Genomic DNA, 17,406 nt, shown 5'->3' on the forward strand with positions numbered 1-17,406 from the left:
TGACAATTACACAGCAAGTTAGGACAGACCAAATACTGGCTTATAGATCTGACTTCCAGTTCTGGATTTCAACCACGGTAATCTCCTTCTATGCTATACATCTCATGGCAAGCTTTGCATAGGAGTCACATGGGGATGTAGTCGATATACAGAGGTACTGCTTATGATTTCAGTCTTGCATTAATTCATCTTGACCAGCCTGTCTATAGTTTCCAGAAACCCCACAGAGTGGGTTGCATCCAGTACTTTGGGGAACTAGAATGAGATGAAAAGGAAAGCACATTTTCATCATGCCATTGAGGCACTGTTAAATATTAATTCAGATGAGGTGAACCATGGCTTTTTTTTTTTTTTTCTGGCATATGATCATGGCAAGAAAAATAAAGCCCAGGAAAACAGTTGTATGTGAGACAATTTCAGTGAAGAAAAGTAGACTTGCTCTTATTTCATGTACACTGTCTGAAACGTAGGCATCTAGTCTCAACTGATTGCCTAAGCTCTCTTTGTACCTAATGACAAGAGAGCCGCTTCCCTAACTTGTTCTTCCCATGTGGATATAAATGGCTCTGGCAGACTATTTTATCCACTTGAAACACCTGTCTGTACAGACAATTATAAAAAGCAATAGTCTGTAGAGAGCAGTTCTATTAAAAACAATGGATTAAGCCTTGGAAGTGGCTTTAAAAAACATGTTAAGAACAGGCAAAAGTCACAGAATCTACTGTATATGTAAGAAATGTTTATAATGATTCACTGTCTGTCTTTAACCCAGGTACTTTTAGTGTTTGCCAAAGAAGATAACCAGAGTAACGGGTTCTGTTGGGCATGTGAGAAAGCTGGATTTCGATGTAATATTGCCAGAACACCCGAGTCGGCACTAGAATGTTTTCTTGATAAACACCATGACATTATCATTATTGACCATAGACATTCCAGATACTTTGATGCAGAAGCATTATGCAGGTAAGCACCATTTCAGTGTAATTAATGCTTAATTATATAGTTAACACATCATCAAAGGTTTTTTGCTTTTATATGACCCTTTCAAAGAATCTGTCGAACGTTGATATTTTTTTGGACAGGTGTCCACTGGCAGCATCAAATAATGTTACCTCAGTGCTTTACATCTGATAGCTGCAGCATTTTTGGTTGTGTGCTAGGATATCTGAAGCTCAATCTGTCTTGGAGCCACAGTGTACAAATTTCTTCCCATAGTGAACTGTTTTTTTTTTCAAATACCTGGTTCCTTGTTTGCACATTAAATTAACTCCAAAGATCACATGTGCCACCAAGCAATTTAATGAATACATTCACTTCATTAGCGTTCTGAATTTTTTTAAATGTCACTTGCTGTTGAGTAACTCCAGATGCAAATAGACAATGTTTTGTGTGCACGTTTCCATACCTACAACGTTTGAAAATCTGTTATGAAGAGCGAAGTTGCAAACTGATTCCAAAAATACTTCACAAACTGCTGTAAAGTATGAAAAAAGGGGAAAAGGATTTGCCTTTTGGAGTCTCTCCACAGAGACTTGACAGGCAGTGGTGCCTTGCTTCAGTGACTTTCCAGTGAAATACCCCTTGGGGATGCGTCTAGACTAAGTAACAGTCTGTGGGGTGGGGGTGGCGGGGTCAGATTATGTGCCCGGGTGAGTGTGGTGGGTTCAGGGCACTGGGACAAAGGCTCTTCTCCTTGCTAAACTAAAATAACTAGATAAGATCTTTGTCAGGCAAACACTAGGTATCAGCGCTGTTCCCCTTGTTACATTTTTTACCGTTCTGTCCCAGAATAAAGTAAAATACTCCTTAAATGAGCGAGGCCAAGTCCTTCAAACAAGTCTGTTACGTGCAGTTTCAGAAGGGAGAATTTTTGCTCTTCCCCCACTGAGAGTATTTGAGGTTTAGATTAATCTACATTCTCTGTGTCTTTTTTTCATGGAGTCTCAGATATTGTTAAACTTATTCTCCTTTCTTAGTGGTCCAGCAGGCTCTGGATTTGATTTTTGTTTTGCTGTTAAACCATTTAAAAGAGACATTTTAAGAAAAGCACTGTGTGAAGATTCTGTAAAGTTATGTTTTCTGAAACGGGAAGTTAAAAAAATGGTAAATGATTTGCTTTTTATTTGAAGGTCTATCAGAACAACGAAACCCTCAGAAAATACAGTCATTATTGGTGTAGTACGAAGGTAAATACTCATATCTTTACTTTCACATGTGACCAACAAAATGTAAATCTTATCATTGTAAAAGTAAATACTACATTAAAAAACTTGAATTAGAACTTCTTACCGTGCTAGTGATAGTGTGTTATACCGTATAGAGTTTTCACCATCCTTGACTACAGGATTGGGACAGGATTTCTGATTTCTAGTTTTTACTAAAGAGGTCTCACATTGGGTTTTGTTTTGGTTTTGGTTTTGGTTTGGTTTTTCCCCTCTCCTGATCACTGCAGGCTTTAGGAGTATGTTTCAAACAACCTCTGCAACATCATGTACAGAACCATGGAACTGCCTCATAGATCTGTATTTTAGTATTAATAAAAATAACAGTTTGAACCTTTCTTGATCTGTCTTTCAGTCTGATTAATCTCAGCACAAACAGGAGATCTGTTGAGTTACAAAAAAAGATACAGAACAATTTGATTACTAGAAAGTAGCATCTGACCATAGAAGTTTTAAAAGTAAAATAGACTATATTATGACGTTTCAGTAAAGCAGTGCATATGTTTTTTTCTTCCTCCTCCCTCTGAAAACATTATTTGTATATCATAAAATAATGTAAAAGTAACAAAAACGCAATATATTTAATCTGAAATGAAATAAATGGAAGATAATTTCCTCAAGGTACAATTTTGGGAACGTCCATTTCTTTAGAAAACATTTATTCTGAAAACCAATTCTGAGATGTTGAAATTTCCCATTAAAAATCCTATTTTCCACCACCATCTCTAGCAAACAAAAGACCCTAATTAAACATCTCAGGGGATTCCATTGTGAATATCCTCTTCAATGTTTTTATGTCAGGAAGTCTTCTGACTATGGTAACCATTGCTTCTACAGTCAGAATTGTCTCTCATCAGACTAACACAAAAGAAAAGAGAAAAAAAGGAGCAGAAGAGCAAACAGTAACTCAAGAGCTGCTTCATGTACATCAGAGAGAAAGACACCTGTGGTTCTGTGGGCCAGCAGTTCCTTTCAAAAGTGAGGAGAGCTTGGAACCTGGGCTTGCTGACTCACAATTAGGAAGTTGCTCAAAAGGGGTTTTTCCCTGCAATCCATCTTTGTCTTGTTCGCATTGTGTGTTGGGACAAGATAATAGCCCCCTGCGGTGACAATATCTCAGAAGCTTGGGTTCTCAAACTTTTCAGATGTGTCTAGTATCCCTGTCTACTGAAAGCTTCAGAAGTGAGTTTGCTTTCCTCTGGGACTGAGTTGACTGTGTCAAGTTCCCATGGGCTAAACACAAGCGTTCTCGAGTTGCCATTTAGAATTTCACAGACAGCAAACTTTCACACATTTCCTTTCTTGCTGCAAGAAGTGTATTTGTGAAAAAGCCTGACATTTAGCCAATAGCATATGGAGAGTCTTCTCCTTCATTTTCCTGCGGTCCAGTTTGTTGGGTTTTCCTTTTTTTTTTTTCCCTGCAGAATGCCTGTCCTCTTTCTTTGTGCTTCTGGGGGGCAGCATTACCAGATAGCTGGCATGAGGAATGGGGAGATTTTTCTGACAGCTGCCCTTCTCTCTCTGCTTAATCTTGGGCAAACTTTGTACTTTAGGAGGCATCATTCTCTTCATGCATAAGAAACAAGTGCACGGAAAACAAAAAGAAGACGTGCCCTAAGATCCAAAATTTCACACAAAAATAAAAGCTATTGTACCATCTGCTAAACCTGACCGGCTTCCATCTGCTCATTTACAGAAACTTAACATAATGGCCTTTCTTCCAGATTCCAGCCATACATTCACATATGTTGGAGTGTCTTTTAACAGTTAGTATAGCCAAGTTTTTCAAAATGATTCATATGTCTCATTTTAGGAGTATGTCATCCCGAAGTGACCTATTAGAAGGCACTGGGTAGGCAACACTAGAAAATCCATTCTCATTCAGGCATCTTGAGTTGCCCACCTAAGATTTGGTACACTTAGATAACAAGTAATTTCTTAAAACTTTGGCCACGTAGGCTTTCAAGTGCATCTTTGACTAAGGACAGCATAAGCAACAAAGAATCCAGTACAAAGAAAGAAGCAATAGCCCAACAATCTAGCTAATTAATTTGTTTTCTTGAAGCATTAGTTTTTTGTGAGGTAAGCAGCTCATTACATGCAAAAAGGAAAAGAACATTTTGGCTTATCTATGCCAAAGATGAAAGCTTATAAAAACCACAAAAATATGTTTTATTCATAGATCCTGTAAGGATCTAGCCATATTAGCCTTTAGTGTGACATCTGGGGTACAGGTATGTCAATGGCTTGTGAAATTGATTACAGAAATAACCTCTGACTTCATCATCCTTCTTTAAAAGGCATGCTGATCGTGAAGAGTCATCAATATTGCCCCTGATCTCTGCTGGCTTCACAAGGGTATGTATGAATTATACTCCACTAGATTGCTCTGACGTTTCAAAATTGTCATGCAAGAAACTATCCAGAAGTTGGGCTGTCAGTGACCGTTTGTGTCTGTAATCCAACCTCTAAATCTTGATCATGCTGCTCATTCTTTTATATATCCCAATTCTGAACTGCCATACACAGTAGAATTAGAATAATGCTGACTAAGTAGGTGGACATTCTTGGGAATATAAGAAGTGGTGCTGAGACTTTTCTACTTTATACATTTATTTCAGAGTAAGTATATGATGCTCTGCTTGAAAAGTTGACATTGACAAAACTGACTAGTGATTATAGCAGAGCCAGAGAGCAGCTTGCAATGAACAGCAGAATGTGCTGTGGGAAATCTCTTCTATCAGATGACAATTCACATCTGTAAACAGGCTTCAGACACTGTCAAGTGCTATTACCTATTGTTTGGAGGCACCTGAAACGTATTACATTGAATCTGTTCCTTGGCAACTGTTCCAATTAAGCAGGAAAGGTGCTTATTAGTGCGTCAGTTAAGTGGATTCCTCATTGCATTAAGCTGACAATGGAACAAAAATGTGCATGATTTACAGTGTGATTCAGAGTATTTGGTTGCATGCTCACCAGATTTTTTGCGATCCCATCACAATCATTTGCACCTATTTGCTTATTTGTAGTAAGGTCCTAATACAGGAAATGCTAGAGCCTGAAAATAACTGTACTTAAATGCACAGAGTCATTCCAGTGGGCACGTAAGTAATCCGATGCAGGTTCTGAATTATTTATGGATCAGAGCCTTGGAGTTGAGGCTAATGGCAAAGCGTAGAAAATTTTGTTTAGCAGCCTTGATTTGGTGGCTTATCTTTGAGAATCAGTCCTCCCTCCCAAACTATCAATGTCCGTGGCAGTTTAGCACCAGCAAAGGTTTAACATTCAGGCTCTCATCTGGTAAATATGAGGTGTTTTAAAAAAGAATCAAAGATACTGAGGTCATTGCAATACAAGCCCCAAAATGAATAATTGTATCCAATGGCAGGTATATTTGTCAGGAAGTTTTGCTTTCTTCTGTGTATACAATTTGGGGTATTAGCAATTGGAAACTCATAATAATCTCAAATTTTGATGACTTGAGACACAACATAATGCTTTCACTGTTATTTTAAATAAGTAGCATGAAAGCATATAACTTCACTAAAAGTATACTATTTTATATATTGATCGTGCTGACAATCACAGAGAATAAACAAAATGGTTGAACCTCATTGCCATGAGGATCTGTCACCTTTTCAAAATGCAGTAACCTGAAGAAGTTTTCTAGTCCCAAAGAATAATCTTCTCATGTTGCTTCTGTTACATGTCCATTTTTGGCATATCTGCTCCTTTTTAGTTCTTTATCAAGCAAAAGAAAATAGAGCTTATACCCTTGAGTACGGAAATGTGTATTAATGAAATATTTCTAACCTTTTATTTACAGAGATATGTAGAAAACTCTAATATAATGGCCTGTTACAATGAGTTGATTCAGCTGGAATTTGGAGAGGTGCAGGCACAATTCAAACTAAGGTAATTTTGCCAAAAACATTGTCAACAAAAAAAAGCCAATTCAGCCACATCCTTAAAAGAGTATTTATTTTACTGTACTGTAGTTAATTATAGAATGTCAGTTAGCTGAAGAAAATATGTTAATCATTAAAGTACAACTTTATCCAGTATGGAGTTGCAATACCATGTTGTCATATACAATAAGAATTACGTGGATTAAATTTAATCAGATGCCTTTTTTTTTTCCCTCCAGGGCGTGTAATTCATTATTTACAGCATTAGAGAAAAGTCAAGAAGCCATTGAGATCACAAGTGAAGACCACGTAATACAGGTTTGTTCCAGTTATTTTTATAAGTACAGAAAATTGCTCTGTGGACTGACTGTATTTTATTTCACCATGATTACATTTACTCTTTCTTACAGTACAAGAATCTAACCTAACTTAATAGTTCTAAAAAGATTGGAGTGAGTTTAGCTGTGGAGTAGAATTTTCTCCATTTAAAATACCTTGCACAAATCAAGTCAATTTTAAGGGATATTGTTGTTTCTGAATTAATAAGGATTTACTCTCTTGTTTTTATTTTTGTAATGATTCTTTTGTATCATAAATGGATGCCGCCACTGGCTTGTATGCATTCTTTTCCAAAAATATTATATGTTAATTTGATGCTATTGAAAAGCAAATCTAATTGATGTTCTATTTAAATAAAGGTAGTACACTTTTTTTTTTTTTTTTTGCTTAAATGTGATACTGTTTGATGCATCAGAATTCTTGGGCCAACTGTTTTTTAATGTAATCCTGTCTTAAAAAATTCTTTAAAAAAGGGAAAAGAAATTGTGCTTAGGTTTGCAGTCCTGAAAAACATCATCTTTATAAGGGAGTTAGTTCCATCCCAAGCTATGAAGGCTGTGAGGAGTGATTCTATTATCAGTAAAGAGCTTGAGTCTAAGCCTCTGGGAGTTATAACATGCATATAAATTGTACCCTCTTGACCCAAATCTTGACAATGGCAATTTTATTGAAGGATGTGCCGCCTTCATCCCTTTTACAAAAATAACAGAACACATCCTGGAGTTGTTTTAAATATGTTTTTTCAGACCAAATTTTGTCCATCTGCTGACAGCCCCAGAATATGAGAGATCCAACACGTGCAAGAGTCCTGGAGCTCCAGCAGACAGAGCTTTCTCACATGGGGGGGAGGGGCGAACAACCTTTTGGAAGGAACCTTTAGAGGGGAACCGTTAGGAGCAGAGGGCATCCAGTGGCACCCTTCTCATTTTTCTCATATTGAAACATTGTGAGGCATTCACATGCTGTTACGACAGGTCCTGTGTCTGTAACTCAGCTAGCGAGGGTCATGAAGGTATGGTCTTTAGTTTTATTGGGCAAGGGCCACAGAATTGCAACGAAATGCAACGTTCAGTTCAGAGAGAAAGTTGCTTTATTAGATTCCACTTCTTCTGGTCTCCTTGGGTGAGCTTTGCCTGGACAGGGGAATAGTGATGTTTGGCCCTTACACACAATAAGATGATGAATTTGTCAGTAGATAAGGTTAATATTCCTATGGTATCCCACCATCTAGTTTGTGATTTTTAGGAACACTGAGTGAGGTAGGTTTGAGGTTTATAGGTTTGAGAACTGACAGAGCTCATTTTTCAAGAATTTATGTCATTTACCTAAACTCTGTGGATGTGTAATACTCAGCTGTTTCCATAATTTCCCTCTCTTTGCTCACATGCACACACTCTGCACAGCTCTTCTAGCATGGACGTTCCTGTTTTGATTCACAAAGGAAAAAATGTAGGCATCTCTCTCAGGAGCAGTACATACAGAGATTTATTTCAGGCTGGAAAGAGATCCCTTGGTTTAGCAAATAGGAAAAAAGGGATTCTGTTGTGCTTTAAGTATTCTATTGAATGGGTTTTGTTTGTTTTTATTTCACAGTATGTCAATCCTGCTTTTGAAACAGTGATGGGCTATCAAATAGGTGAACTAATAGGAAAGGAATTAACAGAAGTGCCTATAAATGAAAAAAAAGCTGATTTCCTAGAAACCATTAATTCCTGCATAAAGATAGGAAAGGTGAGTAATGACATTGTATCACTTATCATTTGCTACCTGTAAAAGTTATTGTCCAGGGATGACACATGATGTAACTTGCAGCTTCACAGACACGCAGCATTTGCAGTTTTCTTACTCAAACAAGAAGAGGAAGTAAAAAATGCTCATTTTTTAAGGGCTTCTTTATCTTTTCTTGCTTGGAAGAGGTATGTGCTTTATGAAAATAAGTGAGTTGCAGTGTTTCTTTCTTTCTCGCTTTACATTCTTGCTGTATGTAGCAAAAGGTGTGGGAACACCAAAGAGAAATGGGATGGACGCACATCTTATCCAGCATGATGTGAATGAGAAAAGAACCATGTTGAAGTATTTCAGCATGAAATGTGGAAGCTGATTTGCAAGTTCAGAATGTAAAAATACCAGAAGAGACATTTGCAATATCACTTGAGAGTGACAGGCAGTGTCAGCTGCCAGCTGCCAATATTTTTTATTCTCTAATGATATGGGAGCTGTCTAATGGATTTCCATTAGAAATGTTTGTTGCACCAAGAAAGTGCATGAGGAAGTGCAGCTGGCTTCAAGGGAGGTCATTACAGAGAGACATTACTGTTTGCCTGGTAGCTCCATGATGTTCCTTCGGGACTGTTGTGGCTGTAGTGTGAGGATCCATCTAGGAGCTTTCATTTGCATTTTGACATTGAGGTGTAAATGCTTCTGATGTCATTGAACATGTCATAGTACCTTGTAGGAAGAAGATCGTGGAGGTAACACAAAAGGATTTGGGAATTGGTGTGTTTGTAGATGCATCATGGCCCATGCTCAGACCTGAGTCAGGATAGCTAGTTGGGTCATACTGATGGTCCGCGGGGAAGCAGCATGTTATTGACACAGAGAAGGGAGACGCTAAAATGAATCATGGCACTCTGTGTATCTAGGCAGTGATGCAAAAGCACCGATGCAAAGTTGTGATGAGTCACACTCTGTAAATCAGGGTATCAACACAAGCGTTCATCAACAAAAGCTGCACTCTAGCTGGGTGCAAATTGCACGTGCATTTCAACAAGAACGTGTCACTCATTTCTACATGTATTGACCTTTTGGAAGAGATCCCAGCAATAGACAATAGCTTGGGTTATGGTGCTTCGCACCTCTCTTGCCTGACCAAAATTATTTCAGTAAATGTGTGTAATATAAAATTGATGTTAAGAGGGAGTATTTATTAAGTTATAATTCAAATACATTAGATGTGTCAGGCTTTAAATCCACAGCATCAATTCTCAAGATATGACATGATCAAATTTTTAATATTTTAGTGTACTGATAAAAATGTCTTTAATAACGGAAATATATTTTACTCTATGAATGACAGAAATCTAACCCTAATCCATCTCCTTCCTTGCACTTATTTTACTCTCTGACTTTAGGACTTCCAACTGTGAAGGCTAATGAAATACTACTTATTTAAATCTGTCTGTCTGGAACAGCTTAAGCTGTGTTAGGTGGATATATTCTGTTTACTTGTTTTTTGTATTTCCTTTTGGAACATTTTATAGTATGCAATCTATGTAGCCTTACATTTACATATTAACAGAAAAATGAATTGCAAATTAAATTCTTACAGGAATTATTTGTGAGTAGAAGTTAACCATGCTGAACAACCTTTGAAATACTGCAGCCTTTTGAAGGTGCTTTAGTTTGAAATCATTTGTGTCAAGATGTTACAGCATTTTCAGAGGCAGCTAACTTGTGTCTGGATCATTCTGACATGGTCTGTATGTTGTTTTCAGGCTTGTGATTTCTTTATATTCTAAATTTAAAAGACTGCTTCACATTACAATAGGCTATATATTGGCTACTGTAGGTTATAGCATACCAAAAAAAGCGAAGTGTCTACTATTGTGATATTCTCCTGTCAACAGATTTGGCTTTTCTGTTTTGAACAAACATGGTAATATAACAAAAATAATAGAAAGCAAGATTTTCTGATCTTCAGAAAAATGTAAGCTGTATAAAATCTACCTCTAGTTTTTAAATGGAATTTAGGAAGATGAACTCTTGCAGCATTTCCCCTCTTGTGCTGACAAACATAGCACTGTGAGCAAGTTCAGTATATCCAAACAAAAGTTCATAGGTATTATACACAAAAATTGCTAATTGCATAGTACATAGGGATTCTTGGGTCAGGATGTTGTTTCTCTTAGCAAAAAAAAATATCTCTGGAAGTTCATTTTTTGTTACTACAGCTGGCTATAATTTGCAAGAAGCCAGCGTTATTGAAAGGCATTTTCACCCATCCATACTTGAGGAGTTAAAAAACAAGTTGTACTTCCTTCATTCTTCTGTTTCATGATTCAAATTACATCCATTAAGATGAAATGTGCAATTCTGACTAGAATTCTTGCTGCCTCTGATCTCTGAAGTTTGACACAAAGCTCTTTGTCTTAGTTTCGCTGTTTCTGAAGTGAGATGGACAGCTATCGATAAATCAGACAAGACATGCAATTCCTCTCACTGCTTGGGAACTATTTGCAAGATAGCTATCTTTACAGAGGGGGTGGGAGAGCGATCACACTCTATGGTAAAGGTCTATGGCAATTCCTTCCTAACTCAGCCTTACTTTCTGTGAGATTGTTGTCATGACATCTTGTGTTTATTTCGGCTTCCTCTGTTTTCTACAAGTAGCTTGCTGAACTTTGCTGTCTAGTGCAAGAAGCCCCAGTCTAAAAGGAGGGCTGAACTGGGGGATTACTTACTGTGCATGTATGAGTGCTCAGTGGATAGATGCATGCCATGGCCGCCTTCATGAAGTTTGAAACCTCAGCGTTGATTCACTCTATAAAGGGTGAAACCATTTTTTTTACTGTGTATGGTTTTCACTCTGCATTCAATCCCAGCATGCCAGGCCATGCAGAAGTGACTGATCACTGTACTTGCGAGGCTGTAATGTAGACACAACGATGAGCTTGACTGACAGCACATCTTGTGAAGTAGCTCTTCTGTGTTGGATTGCTGACAGAGGCTCTGTGAGCAAACATATGGTGTTCTTAAAATATGTTTAAGTAGCGTCCCTGGGAGAACTTTACCTACCAGCAGGAGTTTGGCTTGGACTTCCTATTTCTCAGAATTCTGCTGACCTTTTCCCTCACACATTTCCTGCCACAGTTTCACAGGTTTTAGAAATTCACAAGTTGAAAAATTGATCTGTTGACTAAGAAGAACACATTAGTGAATAACCTGTCTTGAAAAGGATGCACTTTCAATGTGGGAATTATCCAATCTGTACCTTATGACTTCACCCCTCTGTGCATATTCTAGGTTTATTACCTGGGTTAGAGATCGATTACTCATCTCTGCCTCATCCTGGTTGTCAGGAAACTATTGATATGCATACTTTTAATTATGAGAGCATTGAATTTTGTGATGTTTGCTTTATCTTCATTTGTATTCCTCATGCAGTTCACAGGAGATGATATTATGCTCACTTCACAATTTGTTATGCACAGTTCTTTTCTCTGACAGATCCTCGGAAAAGCCTTTCATATTTTTTTCTGCACAGCCTGTCACCATGCAGCTCTCTGCAGGCTGGAGTCTTTATTTGCTGGCTTCATCAACATAAATGCAAAACTGTTCTCTCTCTACCTGTGCTCTGGCCTGCTTGACTGTGAGATCTGTCAGTCTAACATAAATAAATACGTATCATGTGCCTCACAAAGGTATTTTCACATAGGTTTGTAAGATCTGATCTACAGTCTGTTGAACTCAACTGAAAAACAGCAATTGGCATGAGTAGTTTGTATTCAGTGAATACGCAGTACGGAATCAATTATTTATTAATCACTTGGTATTTATTAGATGCCCAGCACAAAATAAGCATCTGTTAAAAAAAGCCACCAACAACTGTTCTAGGGATGGAAATGTGTAGGCAAGATAGATTGTAAATCTTGTTAGCTGCCAGGTTACAAAAGACTGGCTCTGTTGGAAGGTTACTGGCCCCTGTGTTGCTGCTGCCAGAAATGAAAGGGGAAGACCAAGGGTTCCCAAATTTTGCTTTCCCTGAGTTTTCCTGAATAGCCCTGCGAGGGGGCAACTCTAGTCCAGGCACCACACGTAAGGGGAGACCCAGGGAGGTCCTTCAGTGTTGTGGTATGTGTCTTTGCTGTGGTATTTGTAGCACAGTTTGAGAAGCAGCAGCAGCGTGGTGAGGGAATTGGGAGGGAGCACCAGGTGAGGGGCCCATGCCCCGGGAGGTGCCGACACCGCATTTAGCCACGTCTGCGTGCATCGGCGTGGGAGCTCTCCTACCCCACAGCATGGGTGTGGGCTCCGCTGCAGGGAGGTGGTTTGGGGCTGGGTGTTAGACCATGGTGGTGCCTTCTGGATCTAAAATCTCTAAATAACAAAAGTGATTGTTTTAACAGTATTTCATTTAAAAGCATGTCTTAAACAAGGGAGAAGGGACATTTCCTGAGTCTCACTAAAAGCGAAAATGAGGCTCTGCACTAGGAAGAAATGTCTCGTTTCCAGAGAAGAAGACTTCTCCCTGCAAAATGAAAAATTCCTTTCCACACTGTCTTTTTTTTCCCATTTATGAATTTTATCAAAAAACAATGATGCTGGCAGTGACAATCTGATACTTCAAAAATTGTCTACTTAAATGTGATCCTGAAACCAGAGTGCTTTTAGAGGGGAGGTCAGCAGATGGGAGGCAGAATCCAGTAGTTATTCTACTAGGCTCTCTTTTGCTTTAAAAAAAGCCAGGATAAATCTCTGCCGCTTTTTGAGACTGAACTGACAGTGTGGAAAGGAAATGTGCTAGGATACCAAAGTGCTTTTAGTCACAGATATATTTAATGTTAACCAGTGATAACACTTCCCAGCTCTGCAGAAGAGACGATGCAGTCCAGAGGTGAAGGCAGACAGGTCGGCATAATAGTTTCTCACCAACCTTCCTCTCCTGGGAGGAATCGACGCAGTCAGGGAGAAGGGCGTAGCAGTCTCAGCCATGTGGTGCGTGGTCCTGGGGCAGGGCAGGGGGGTGCCCCACACTGTCAGAGCCTACAGGCGCTCCTGGAGCCTCTGAGGGACTCTTGCTCCAGGCAGGCGCTGGTCCGAGCCCTCGCTCTTGTGGGGGTCTTTGCCAGGTCTCCCCCCAGTGACCCCCAACACCATTCAGGTAGGATTGGGAAGAGAATATGTGATTCTGATTCCCACAGCACCTGAGGTTCAGCTGTTGCCGTCGGGGCACTCACATGCTGCCCCTCTGGAAGCTCTCTGTGCATTGGCAGCAATTCAGTGACCTACAGGTTAGGTGACAGGGGAGAAATTTGAGGGTAAGCACAGTTTAACCGGTCCTGACTAGTTTTGTATTGTAAGACAGCTTTCAGTGAAAAAAGGTATGGAGCTACAGCTTCTCTTCCTGTTTTGTCTGAACTTCCTTCCACTTGAATTCCTTTTTCAGGAATGGCAAGGAATGTACTATGCGAAAAAGAAAAATGGAGATAGCATACAACAAAATGTGAAGATACTACCTGTCGTTGGACAGGGAGGGTAAGTATGAAAGTGAAAGCCATGATTTAGGTCTGAATCAAAGCTCAGTTTAGAGTTCAGTAGCTTTCAGCAGACATTGGATTATCCTGTTACTGAGTATAAAGGAAACTTATGCAAGGAAGGGAGCCTCAGACCTCTGCATTTAATTCATTGGGGCAAAATCAACTTTACGTGCTATGTGCAGGGAAAGTGAAATTCTCCTAATTCTCCCCAAAAAGGAGCCAAAGATCCAGGTGTGCTCACTTGTGACTCTTACTCTTCTAATACTTGCTGGAGTGCAAGTGCACCCTCCTCTCTTTCTGTGCGTTGTGTTGGGACTACCAGGACCTATGTCCTCTTCCACTGTGCACCTGTACTATGTCTTTCCGTTCTTGCCTACTCATGGCTGTTGCCGAGTGTCTTGATGTGATGAGGTCACTGTGTGCTTTGATCCTGGTCAAAATTCAAGCATGTCTTGATTTTTTGTGCAACTACCACTTGGTCCCCAAATAGAGCATTTGGAGCATACAGGTATATGTTAGTTATTGGTACATTTACGATGAGTCCTTCTGTACTATATTGGGAAAGAAAGTGGATCAGATTGCGTGGAGTAGTAGTTTCAAAGCCCTCTAAGGCAACACAAACATTAATTAAAAGCCCGACACATTATCTTCCAGACTTGGCCAAGACAATCATTAGAAAGGTGTGTCTTCATGAAGGAAAGGCCAAATGCAGCTTCTTCATGCAGTTACTTCCTAAAAAAAAAGTGTTTTGCGTTGATTTCATCCCTGGAAGTAACTCATGTTCTCTACTGTCCATCAATAGAGTAAAAACATATTTTCAGCTTAAGATGCCAAACTTGTAAGACCAATATGTATTACATACACTGCTACTTACGGAACAATCTAAGCCCATTTGAAGCTAGCTCAGAAAGTTTCCTGGTAATCAAGGGTGTAGTTTTCAGTCTGATTGCTCTATCCCTAAATCTTATAGAAGGTTTTGATTGTTGGACTGCACTGTTGCATGTTTCGCATTTGTATCATACCTGAAACATCCTACAGTAGCCCAGAAGAAGCTGGCGGGGGGGGGGGCAGAAAGAAAGAGGACGAGCCAATCTTTGCAAAAGATGCTTCCATTTTGTATTCCCCATCACATGCAGAAATGTGTTTTTTTTTCCATTCCCAGTTGAGCCTTCCTGCCAGAACAGGATTTGTCCTATATTAATTTGCTGCTCTTACCCATTTTGTGTATCAGCACTGAATTAGAGCTGAGGTTTGGATGGGAATTAACACACTGTTTTTTGCCCACAGAAAGATTAGACACTATGTGTCAATTAGTAGACTGTGCAATGACAACAATAAGGTAAGTGAAAATAGTGCTATGCTTGCTTTAGTTTGAGCCCTAAATATTACAAAATAATGGGAAAGTTCTGACTAACTGGATTTCTCATACTAAATTGTAGGCGGAGAAGACATGTGAACGTGTTCAGGCTGAATCTCAGACAGGTATGACACATCTCTTCTGTCCTAATAAGCGGAGAATGTACCTGGGGAAAGAATAAAGCCCATTGTCAGTGATCTGACTGAAAACCACAGTTGCACAGGACAGTCTGAACAGAACTGTTTAGCTAGGGATGAGCTGGGAATCCAGCTCAAAAGGAAGGAAGCCTCATTTGTTTTAGAAGTGAAATAAAGCAACCCACCCTTGAAAATGCAGTAATAGGGCCCCAAGTTGGTATTGTGGTATTGCTGGATTCAGTGTCACATTTCGGTTGTAGGTAGTAGATCCCTGTGACAAAATTAGAAATAAGAAGGATGCTGTCTAGTTGTCATGCTGTTGTGGCTGGTCTATAGTTAGTGGCATGTGTGTTTGCATTGCTTTTAACTGTATTTGCATATGGGTGGAAAGGAGGATGACCAACACTACCATTCACCCTCATCCCACATACCAGCACTTCAGTTAAGACATCCCTGGCATCCATGCTGCAGGTACTTGTTAACTGTAGCCTTGGTAGCACAGGTTGTATCTGTTGGAGTCTGTAAGGGACCTAGGATACATTGCCTAGTTTGCTAGCCTGTAGTCTACTTTGGTCCACCAGTTCTTTGTGGCAGTTGCTACTTGAGTGAACTCAGGTGTGTTGCACAAGTTGTATTCACAGCTACAATTGTGTCACTGTCAAGAGAGGAACTTTTCCTTCCACACTGTTAGATCCCTTCTGCAAAAACATTTAGGCATGTTCTGCCAGAGAGCGTGACTGGATTCATGACAGTGTAATTGGGTGAGAGTTTAAAAAGGAGCTTTCGTTGGCTCTCATCTGCTGGAGCATTGTGGTAAATGTCACTCAGCTGCTATCAGGCTTTCTCTGAGTTTCAGTTCCTTTAACATACATCATCTTAGGCACAACTTAATGTCATTGTACAATATCATTTTCTCCACAGATATTCAGACTTGCAGACACAAAGACAGGAGGAAAGGATCACTAGATGTCAGATCCACAACATCACGAGGGAGTGATGGTATGTTAAACAAGTAGATTTTTCTGATTGCTATATATATTCAGATTTTTATGTGCATACATACCTACACATACAAATATACGTAGGCATGTATGTGTATATATACACATACACACATAAATAAAATAGCAAGTCATCAATTCATTAACATCTTTATATTTGTCAGATAGCCCCATTTTCTTCTCTTGAACTACTTTGAGTCTTTTTTTGAACGAGTGGAAAATGGAAGGCTATTGTCTACCACCCTGCATGGAAGACCTCATGACATTCAACACAGATACTGTCAAGTACAAATGGCAAACTCTAAACCTAACAAATTATTACATTCCTTACCTCTTCTTTTGAAAAAATATGAAGATAATTTTTTTACAAATTTTGTTTTCTTTTCACTGTGTTGTATTTTGCTCCATTAGATCACCCCAGACTTGATAGATGAGTTACGTATTCAAAATTGTTGCTGATACTTACATGATTTTGTTAAAGCATACATCATTACAGTCTAAGCAGCATACACTAGTCAAACGTGGAAGTAGGTCTGTGGCAGTGAGAATACAAGCATGCTCCAGTACAGCAAAAATAGCATTGATTCTTCTTCTTAAGAGCTGCTCAGCACAAAGAGTAAGAGAGATGTGTCTGCATTTTATAGGTAGCACAACATAATTATCCAGAAAAATCCCATCTTGGCCTTTTCTCTACAGAACCAAAATTGCTAACGGATATAAAACATTTGTTTTTCAATTTCCAATGAATAATAGGCCAGAACCTCTGCTGTTTTAATTTGGCATAGCTATCTTCACTTCAAAGGAGCTTCACTGGTTTACCTCAGCTTGGAAGCTGACTCATTATGACTTGTCATGTTGCATCAGGCAGCAAAAGTAGATATATCCTGTAATAACCTAAGTGCAACAGTTACCTACCTGTGCCTGCCAGTTTATACACAAACACATCTGTATAGTCTTTTAGCTGAGTTTTTAATTGAATGTTTTAATTAGTTAAACTAAAAAACCAAAGCCATGATTTGACCAGGCTGTTACAGCTACTTATCTCTGATCTGGGATATCAGTGGTTCAGCAAGCATCTCTTTGCACCTGTGTGTCCCCAGCACAACAAGCACATGTATGTATTCTGCAATAGATTGCCTCTCAAGGGCACAGCAGGGTAAGCAGTTCAGAAAATGAATCAAGA

The 17,406-nt window shown here is 39.2% G+C and overlaps 1 protein-coding gene across 6 annotated transcripts in view; it reads left to right on the plus strand.

The window, feature by feature from the left end:
• PDE8A (phosphodiesterase 8A) overlaps positions 1–17,406 on the plus strand; it is a 160,885-nt gene that overhangs the window by 124,793 nt on the left and 18,686 nt on the right. For all 6 annotated transcript variants that reach the window (XM_087745064.1, XM_087745065.1, XM_087745060.1 and 3 more), the window contains exons 3-12: positions 773–963; positions 2,130–2,186; positions 4,523–4,580; positions 6,052–6,140; positions 6,373–6,451; positions 8,066–8,203; positions 13,638–13,726; positions 15,016–15,067; positions 15,168–15,210; positions 16,144–16,221. In XM_087745064.1, the coding sequence (XP_087601190.1) occupies positions 773–963; positions 2,130–2,186; positions 4,523–4,580; positions 6,052–6,140; positions 6,373–6,451; positions 8,066–8,203; positions 13,638–13,726; positions 15,016–15,067; positions 15,168–15,210; positions 16,144–16,221 (874 nt within the window). The remainder of the gene's footprint in view (positions 1–772; positions 964–2,129; positions 2,187–4,522; positions 4,581–6,051; positions 6,141–6,372; positions 6,452–8,065; positions 8,204–13,637; positions 13,727–15,015; positions 15,068–15,167; positions 15,211–16,143; positions 16,222–17,406) is intronic.

The sequence above is a fragment of the Nipponia nippon genome, unplaced genomic scaffold (assembly GCF_047370975.1).
Source record: "Nipponia nippon isolate SJK-2023a ecotype South Korea unplaced genomic scaffold, ASM4737097v1 scaffold_9, whole genome shotgun sequence".
Taxonomy (NCBI): domain Eukaryota; kingdom Metazoa; phylum Chordata; class Aves; order Pelecaniformes; family Threskiornithidae; genus Nipponia; species Nipponia nippon.